At 39.6% G+C, this 9956-nt stretch overlaps 1 protein-coding gene across 1 annotated transcript in view; it reads left to right on the forward strand.

The window, feature by feature from the left end:
- Window positions 1-110: 110 nt before the first annotated feature.
- The window catches only part of LOC104541366 (protein MAATS1-like), a gene marked incomplete at its 5' end in the record, with an annotated part of 21470 nt that continues 11624 nt past the window's right edge, over window positions 111-9956 (forward strand). The window contains 4 exons of the mRNA XM_010185412.1: window positions 111-268; window positions 521-703; window positions 816-958; window positions 7764-7880. Of these exons, the coding sequence (XP_010183714.1) occupies window positions 111-268; window positions 521-703; window positions 816-958; window positions 7764-7880 (601 nt within the window). The remainder of the gene's footprint in view (window positions 269-520; window positions 704-815; window positions 959-7763; window positions 7881-9956) is intronic.

Below are 9956 nucleotides of genomic sequence, written 5' to 3' on the forward strand. Positions count from 1 at the left end.
CCCCTTTACCTTCAAGCAGCTTTGCCCATATGTAGGATTTGATGCTGACAGCATTGCAGAGAACGCTGCAGAGTACAGTAGGTCATACCTGGCCTTTTCTTTCCTTGCAGATTGCAGGAGGTTCGGCTGGAAGTTTTAAAGAAGCTGCTGCAGAGGCGAGTGGAGAATCAGAATGAGCTGGATCCCAAGCGCTTGGATGACCACTGGCAAAGTTATCAGAAGGCTAAAGAAGAGAAAATAAAAAAGATTCAGCATGACTGTACACTGAGTAAGTTTGAAAGAGGGAGACACCAGTAGAAGACTTAGTTTTCAGAAAACTAAGGTTGCACAAGGTTACAGTCTTTATTCAAGATGAAACAGGTTGCATTCACAATATAGATATGCATGGCCAGCATTTGTTCTAGTCAAACAGTTTGTGTTTTTATATTAACTAGCAAAAGATCTTGTGAATTTCCAAAGGTACAACTTTTTGAGAACTATTTGTATGAAGAACCTTCTCACATTTGTATTTCCTTTTCAGTGCTCAGGAAACTGATAGCTAAGAGAAAAAATGTGATGGGGAAGCTAGAGAGACGAGATATCATCAAAGAGTATACAGACTTTGAATCACAAACATATGCTCCTTTGTCTAGAATTGGTTATTTCCCAGACAACAATTCTGAACGCTACGTGGTAAAAAGCGCCTATCTTAACACCTTTGCAGGTAAGGCATTTTGGTAGACTTAGTTTGTATGAGGTATTTATTTAAAATATTAACCAAACTCAAATTTCTCTCCCCACCACTCCATTACTTAATTGCTGTTTGCATTTCTTAGGACTGTGTGAACTGGAAGCATCGCTCCCAGATTCTGTCACGCAGCTCAAGATTAAAGCTCCAAAACCTAAGTACACTACCACTAAGACTGGATTTGTTAAAAGATCAGCAAGGCTAGAGGTGGTGCTGGCACAAGTTCACCAGGTATGAAGCTGCATCCAGCAGCATGTCAGTTCCTCTTAGATTTGTACTGCTCAGAAATGCAATTGGGAAGACACATGTGTAAGCTTTCTCACAATTTCCTGTGCTAAATTCGTATTTTCTGTAAGACAACTTCAAGGATAGAATAGATCAAACATTCAGACTGCTGTAGCATGACCAGTACTGCTCTGGAACTCAGTCTGTCAGTACTGTCTCTCCCCAGTATCTGTGCTTCTGCTCCAGACATTTAGAAAACAAGCATAGCTGCTCCATTCTGTCTTCGTACAAACCAAGTATTTGGATTGGAACATATTACATCAGATAGAAATTCTCTCCTGCCATTTGCTCATTCTTATTTCTCTGCTGCTTTTCTAAGGTACATGTACTTAGAAATGGTTACACTACTGATTACACTGTCACACTACTACTAATAAATAAACCAAATCCGGATTCGTAGACTAAAAATTCTGTACATATTTTAAAATGTACATTTTAAGTGCAACTGTAAAAACACCTGGAGAAAAGCATTATTAAAATGACCTCACTCATAAAATCAGTTCAGAAAGGTGGTTGCACATCACTGTTGTTCCCTAATAAAAGCATCTGGTTTGCAAACATGCTAATAGTATTTGGCATATCTTAATTTATCACAACTGTTCCTGCAGATGAGATGTCCATATATGCAATTAGCTACTGAGGAAAGAAGTGCCTCACTTGCATCTACAATCACCATATTTTTAAATTATATGTACTTTTAAGTATGCTGCTTTGATGTTGTTGAGGGTTACCTTTTTTAAAATCAGGCGTATTCTTGGCTGCCTGCTGTATCTGAAAAATACTGAATTTCATTTGTAAAGCTTGGCAGCTTTCACTTATGCTCTATTTAGTGAAGAAATAGAGTGTAGGGGAAAGGGACCTGGGGGTCCTGGTGGACAGCAGGATGACCATGAGCCAGCACTGTGCCCTTGTGGCCAAGAAGGCCAAGGGCATCCTGGGGTGTATCAGGAGGGGGGTGGTTAGTAGGTCGAGAGAGGTTCTCCTGCCCCTCTACTCTGCCCTGGTGAGACCGCATCTGGAATATTGTGTCCAGTTCTGGGCCCCTCAGTTCAAGAAGGACAGGGAACTGCTGGAGAGAGTCCAGCGTAGGGCTACAAAGATGATTAAGGGAGTGGAGCATCTCCCTTATGCAGAAAGGCTGAGGGAGCTGGGTCTCTTTAGTTTGCAGAAGAGGAGACTGAGGGGAGACCTCATTCATGTTTATAAATATTTAAAGGGTGAGTGTCACGAGGATGGAGCCAGGCTCTTCTCGGTGACAAACAATGATAGGACAAGGGGTAATGGGCACAAGCTGGAGCATAGGAGGTTCCACTTAAATTTGAGAAGAAACTTCTTCTCAGTGAGGGTGACAGAGCACTGGAACAGGCTGCCCAGAGAGGTTGTGGAGTCTCCTTCTCTGGAGACATTCAAAACCCGCCTGGACGCCTTCCTGTGCAACCTCATCTCCGGCAGGGGGATTGGACTAGATGATCTTTTGAGGTCCCTTCCAATCCCTAACGTTCTGTGATTCTGTGATTCTGTGAAATATTTCAAAATTTGGAATTATGTGTATAGGTTTCCTGTTTTTGTGTAATTTAATAATACTCTCAACGCAGACAGTAACTTTCTACTAATGAATTTTATATTGAAATCTTATTCTGAAAAATCAATGGTATTATCTCAAATTTAAATTCCAGTGGGTCTCGTAAAGATGAAACATTGCATCTGGTTATTATTCAGCAGGAAAAAAAGAAGATCTCAAGTGCTACAGGAATTGTTCAAGAACTAAGGACATTAACTCACTACAGTTTTAGAGAGGAAGATGGAGCAGTATTGAAGGGGCTTGAGTTTGGGTGTTTTTTGCATAAAATTCTAGTGACTACATAGTCACTACATAACCTGGATCATAACATGGTTCTCATAGGCAGCAGAACGTTAGCCCAAGCTTTCAGAGCTGAATTCCAACTAGAGTAATTGTATTCTCTTTGTTCATAATACTTCTCATGGTTTGAAAGACTACAGTGGGGTGTTTAAACTGTAGTCACAGAGAAGTAGTATGCCATTAATGCTGGCTGCTCATGCAATAATGTCTCTTCAAAGAAAGATTTGTGGCCAAAGGTAGATGGAATGCAGAACAAAAGCAGAAAATTATGCATATTTGCTTTCTTAAATTAACGTAGATCACTTGGTCTGCATTGATTCATACCAATTGAGGGGCTAACTTAACTAATACTCATTTCCCCACCACAATAAAGCAAAATGTATGATTTTTTAAAATCATAAAGCATTTCCTTTGCAGGCAAAGATGATAAATCCGCTATGCAAAACTTAACTGCTGCTTTTTAGTTATACAGAAGTAGACACAAGGCTGGTTGGGCAAAACAAGCAGTAAGTACTGACACTGTGAAACACTCAGCCAGCGTTAGATTTAAATAAACTTTCTGTTCAAATCAACAAGAAATTACTGCCCTAATTAGCACTTGAGCTCTGTGGTCCTGTTACTGGTCACTTCTGCCATCAAAGACTTTTACTTCTTAAGTGTGGTGGCTATAGCATGTTCTGGCCTCTCTGACAGGTCTAAACTGCTGGAGCTGTCAAGAAGAGGGCAGTAAAGGGAGCAGAGTGCTTGAGTTAACAGAATTTAGCACTTGAGAGGACAGCTGTCTGACCACTTGGCCTAAGTGGTCTCAGTCGTGCCAACAACCTCTGTCACACACAATATGAGAGAGGTTTAAAGCAGGAAATTAGGGATCATCTCTCAGAAGGGCAGTGTGTTGCTTTGCATTATTTCTATAGCTCAGCAGCTAGACCAGTTTCCTCTTCAAAAGCCTCTTATTAGTACTGTCCTAGCGCACTTAATCTACACATTTTCTTCCATAATCCTAGAAATAAAACAGAACTCTAGAAAATTCAGAGTCTACTCAGTGATCTAGCTCTAAAATGAGTTTATTTCTTTTTCCGTGAATAATATGTGGAAGGAGGTGGCAAACAGAGGAGGAATGCTAGATTTTGGTCTCAGAAGTATTTAATTTTAATAAAGGAAGTTTCCAAGTCTTGCTTCTCTGGTCAAACAAGTGGCAAGATGGACTAGTACTCCTCTTTATGTTCTTCTTGGTTTGCCATATTGAGGGCTTTCCTTAGCATAAAGCTTGTAAGAAGAGGCAAGCAATTATCCAAAGAATTACAAAAAGGATCTGTGTCCTCTTGAGAATAGGAACGGCTTCTTCCAGACTTGAAAGTAAGCAAAAAAGAAGTGATTTTAGAAGCAGACTTTTTGAGGAGCACCCTGAAACCTTTTGCAGGAGTATTATGTACACTCAGTGTTCTTTAAATAATTCTCTAAAACAAGAAAACATGGCAAAAACAGGAGTCACCCAGGTTTTAAAGTAAAAACAATGATCCGTATGTTAAACCAGATCTGTAAAAGGACAAGGAAAGCTAATTCCTAGCTAGCGCAGATGACAGTGCTTTAAGGAATGTAAGTGAGCCATCATATAGACAGCCTTGTGTGAAAATCCAAGGCATTAAGGAGATAGCATACTGATATAGCTAATTACTGTAGGAAAGAAATGCAAGTATGTAACTGAATACACCAAGGAGCGGAGGAGCTGCTAGGAGCAATCCCAATGCAGAACAATATGTGACTTTAGGCTGACCTTCTATGCTCTGGTAACTCAAGAGGAGTGAAGTGTCAGGTGGTTTCAAAGCGCTGGATCAAGATGATGTCTGAACAAAGAACCTCTCACCTCAGCATGAAGTGCAAATCTCATCACATCTGTTTCCCTTTATCCAGTTGTTGGATGGAGGTGAAGTAGTGGGGGGCAAGAACATCTCTGGAGAAAATCCCTGCCAACTTCAAAGCATAGGAAAACCTGTTCAAGCAGTTATTTCATTAAGGACAAATCTCCAATGCAGCATTAGCTGGCTCATGCTCAGACAAGCTCTAAGAGCTATTATGTCAGCCTTGATCAGCCAAGAGGCAGCAGCCATGCAGCATTGCAAAGCAGGTAGTCAGTCCATCGTCGATGATCTCACCTACATTCACGGGCAAAAAGGAAGAAGGAAAAACATGACTGTATACTATGTGCTGTACATGAAAATAAAATATACCTGGTGTTTTGTGAAAAGGACAGGATCACAGAGAAGATAGAGAAGGAAGCTAAAGAATTATTTCTTTGAACAGAGAATTGTTTCTCAAGACACTATCTTGTCAAGAGTTCAGCTTCTGTCAGAAGCTAACAGAGAAGCTAACGTGTATGGCCAAAAGCACAAGTGCCATTTGCTGTTCACTGCATTTGCCAGGAAATTTAAAAGGAGTTGAATTGGGTGGTCCTTCACTGTCCAATCCAACCAGATTATACCATGACTCTGAACGTACTACCTGAAAAAAGTAGTGTTGTCTATCCCCAAAAAACCTGGAGTGTGATATGTAGGCAGTAACATTTGAAGTATGTTGTTCAGAACTTTAGCACTTTTTTATTTTTAGAGAAAGTATTTTACAGTGATTCTCGGGCTCTGGTGTCCTGATTTTGAAAAATGGTAACTTGTTAAGTTAGACAGAACCAGTTAATGCAAAAAAAAATACTCTTTTTCTTTTCTTACAGTGAGGTCTTAAAATAACTTAAAACCTCAGATTAGAGAAAGTAAATGGTAAGCATTTTTGACTTGGTAATGATGGCAAAGCAGTCACTAGACTGTGCTAACATGAAAACATAAAAGCACTTCTGGGAACTGCAGTATTTCTCAAATCTACATTAATAAGAATTCCCTCGTGTCACAAGTTCTCATAGATTTATTTTTTTTTCTTTAAAAGTTGTTATTCTGGTTGTATTTTGTTATTCTGGATTAGCAAGAAACATTTTTGGAGGCTAAGGTTTTATTAGAAAAAAAAATTAGGAATGCAACATTGTACTAATAAACATAGGAGCCATTGTTTTCAAAAGAATCACAGCAGGTTTTCTTCTTTCAGTCTGTCTGTCCCATACCCCCATCATGCAAAACACATTGTAAATCATAGCAAGTACTGTTACAGTCTTCATGCCAGGGAGCTCTAAGGTCATGACATACAAGGAACAGTTCAGAAAAATCTCTCAACATTTTTGAGCTCTATCTATTTCACATGCCGTATAAGCAGTTTATAGGCTTTGATTCTTGCATTATTAACATGGTCCAATTCAGAAGTTTTCAATAATAAAGCATTTTATCCCCTCCACCTAGAAATTTCTCTCTTTTTCTGGAGCAATTAATTATCCTGGCCTGAAAAGTCAGATCCAATATGCAAGAAGAGTTTTGTACAATGACCACTGGAATTTCAAAACTTCATTAATTTCATGATTAAATTCTGTGCAAGTGCCATCAATTTCCTTTTACTGAAGGGAAACCATTCAGCATGGGAGTTTTTTCTTAAGTTTTTCTTTGCTTTCCTTCCCTAGTGAAATACTGTATTTGAACATTTGAAAGAGAGAAAGTGAGAAAATAAAAAGGCACGCTTTTCCTTGCTGGAATATGTCTGTTCTTTCAGTAATAACGACTACAGACCCAACCCATACAATAGTAGGCTCATCATTTTGAAGGAGCCACTCTATTTTTTTCTTTTTTTTTTCTTTTTTTTTTTTTCCAAGCTGAAGTGTGATGTCCTACAGCAGGCAAGCATTGCCATGCAGTTGGAAATTATTATCTGAATATCTTGTTAGCTTGCAATGGCAAATTGACAGGACTTTGGCTCTGTAAACAGTTTGAAAAAGTCTTGAAAGAGTTGAGGCTTTGGTGACATTTCCACTGCTAGCCTGCTTTGGCTGACAGATTTGGCATCTGCCTCCAAACAGCTGCAAGCAAGATAAAAACCCACTCTTAATGGGCTTGTTGGTTGTCTTGGTAGAAAGACGTTCTCAGGCAAGTTAGTTTCCCTTTCTCCCTTAGTCCACTCCTACAGTGGCTGTGGGTGCCACTGGGCTGCTGGCTACAGTTGCAGATGATCAGAGAAGAGTTTCAGAACATATTTGGCAAGGAAGGGGTCCTGGGTCATTTGGTTCAACTCTGCACAGTAGCAGTGTATTATACAAAGACATTTCATTGAGGAAGGGCCGCAGAACAGCGACAATGCACTTTTCAAGTGATTCCCTTCAAAAAATGTTCTGACCACGTAACATTTCTAACCTGCAGTAACAAGCATTATACCTACAGTTAAAGGCAAGCTATAACCATTCTGTACTGATATGTAAACTGCAACTAATCTATGATATTCATACCCATTTTTCATGTTTTGAAAGAATCTTGCCTCTGTCTCATAGTAAAACAGTTAATGTTTTTGTCATTGCATAAGTAAAACATACGACTGCTTCTGCTTGCATATGGGTCAGTGCTTAATTAGTTCAAGGAGATTTCTATTTTAAAATGAAAAAAAACCCCCATGCTTTTACTTAAGAATGGATTATATTTGAGATAAAGTTTGTTCCAATTTTAGATTAAATTTAGGTGACTCACCCTATGCAGTTGCTGATGACTTACTGGCAAATATAGTAAGATAACTCTCGCTTCCTTCTTACATATGATTTTGAAGTTCCCATCAGTATCTTCTGACCAACCTATAGCCTCATCTACTGACCATATTCAGTTTTTCAGTTGATGTGCAGTAAGAAACAGAAGCCACAAGCCTGCAAAGTGCAAAATACTTTCAGCTCCCTGTAGCCAGCAACAGTCAGCATCTAGAGGACTGGCCTTATGGTGTTGTTCTGTCTAGCCCAGTTCTGATTAAATTCTGTGTCTGTTCCAGGCACTGCTGGAGAGGAAGAATAAAGTCAAGGAGCCAAAGAAGCCCCTCCGTTTCCTTGAAAAAATAGAAAAGCCTGTTCCTCGGCCACCTACTCCAATCCTGGAAAACCCCTCAATTGTAAGTGGACTGGTTTTAGCATTTTTTTTTCTGTTGCTTCCTGATTGTTTCCTACAGGTTGTTAAAGGTATGCTCAGAGAAGGAAAGCAGTGAGCTTTCTCTTTTTTATGTCTATTCATGTTAGAAATAGCCATCACATTTCTTAAGACTCTTAGTCTCTCTTTATTCTAGAAAGATACTAGCAGCCAAAGAATTGAAATTTTTTTACAATATCTGTTGGCCAAATCCTTAACCTAAACTTAATTTTATAAAGACATGAATCAGTAGACATGTTATTCCCTTGTTCTTGGGGAACAAAAAGGCAAATTATTATTAGTATTAGTATTAGTATTTGTATTATCCAGTGTCTTCCAATCTTCTGATCTGACAACACTATCTCTCGTAATCCAGTGGAGCAATTAAGTTGAGTCCCATTGAAGTCAGTGAGACTTTGGGTGCCTAGCACTGGGCATGAACTTCATTAATTTGCTGGAGTGAAGCTCTTGTCATCATGCAGTTCTGATAAGCATGCTCGAGTTCACAGAAAATCATTCTTATGCAGAGATTGAAATAGCAGTAATGATGTGTCATGGGGGATGTGATATACTGTAGGAAAAAACTTTTTAGCAGAGCTGCAGCTCCTTTTCCTTTCTTAAAATAATGTATTTAAGGGTGATTGCCCCAGTGGATTCCACTGTCTGCTTATTAACACCATTTTCGTGATGTAGGAAGAATCAGACACAATTACCATTTAAACTTGGAATTTAAGAGAGTCACACAACCATGAAAGTGAGAAAACCTTGTTAGATCATCCATGCTGTCTTCCTTTGTTCAGTATGATGTCCTATGTTTTATACAGTCTATTTTAAGATGACTGAAACAAGAATATCTCCTTGGGAAGAGCTTTCCACAGCTTTACTAACTCTTAGATATTAGATATTGTATTGCAGTGGTAGATTTACACTATTTAGATTTACCAGTTTAGCAGATCTAAAGTACTTCCAGGTAACATGGAAAGAAATCAGAAAGATTAATCCCCCAGTTGTAGTCATTCTTGAGAATGTTTACAGAATAGAGTTCTTTTAAAGAATTCCATTACAACAGAATTCCACCTAAATGAATTCTGTTAACATTTGGTTTGTTTTCAAGTTTCTTTATGTGTGAAGACATAAAAGAGTGGAGCTTTCCAGTGAGGCTCCATCTGTAAAATTAGGCCACTTCGGCCACTGAAGAGCAGCACTAATATCTCCTGCCTTGTGGAATCCAAGTAAGGTTTCTCCTACCAGCTGGCTGTGAGGAGCACCGAAAGCAAGGCTCTTCTATGTTGATAATGCTTCTCTTCGTGCCATACACAGGTACAAGTACCAACTGCTAAGTGCACCAGACTCTTCCTGCTGGAGTTGAGGATCTCAAAAGGAAAGTGTGCCAGAGTCATGGGCAGGTGACATGGACCACAAGGGATATAAAAGAAAGTGGAGAGAAGAGAGGCAGTACTGCAGTCCTCCTCAGCTCCTCTTCCCCAGCCATTTCTTATGCGCTTACTAGCCACAAAAAGCTCACAGAGCACCGCTTAATTCCTTCACTGGTTTATCACTTTCTTCCAGACCCCTCTAGTTTTTAGTCTACTCCTAAATCCTTCTGTATCCTTAATTCCCTCTTCTCCCCCTCTTCCCCCTCTCCCCACAGGGCATGATAGGCTTTCTATCTCCTCTCATTCTTTCCTGCTGGTCTGCAGCAGGCAGATGGAGAAGCTGATGATTACCCTTGCTAAGGCATCATTTGCAGCACTGAACAACAGAAATACAAAAAAAGGCATCCCACAAAATTTTAAACCAAATCTTAGTTTACATCAAACCAAGCAGTTTGGCTTACCTGTCCAGTATATGTGCCATCTCCATTTCTAAAAATCTGTCCTGAAGGTGATATGCACAGTGATGTGTACTCTGTAGCCAGGTGATATGGTTCAGTTTAGCTCTCTAACTGAACTGGAAATTCATCCCTTCTTTCTAGAGGAAAAGAACATACCAAATCATAAGGCAGTCCTTTGGCTAGCTCTGCTTTGCTCCTCCTGGGTGGTGGTGTGGAAAGGCAGGAATG

This window comes from Mesitornis unicolor, unplaced genomic scaffold (genome assembly GCF_000695765.1).
Source record: "Mesitornis unicolor isolate BGI_N332 unplaced genomic scaffold, ASM69576v1 scaffold45955, whole genome shotgun sequence".
In the NCBI taxonomy this organism is placed as follows: domain Eukaryota; kingdom Metazoa; phylum Chordata; class Aves; order Mesitornithiformes; family Mesitornithidae; genus Mesitornis; species Mesitornis unicolor.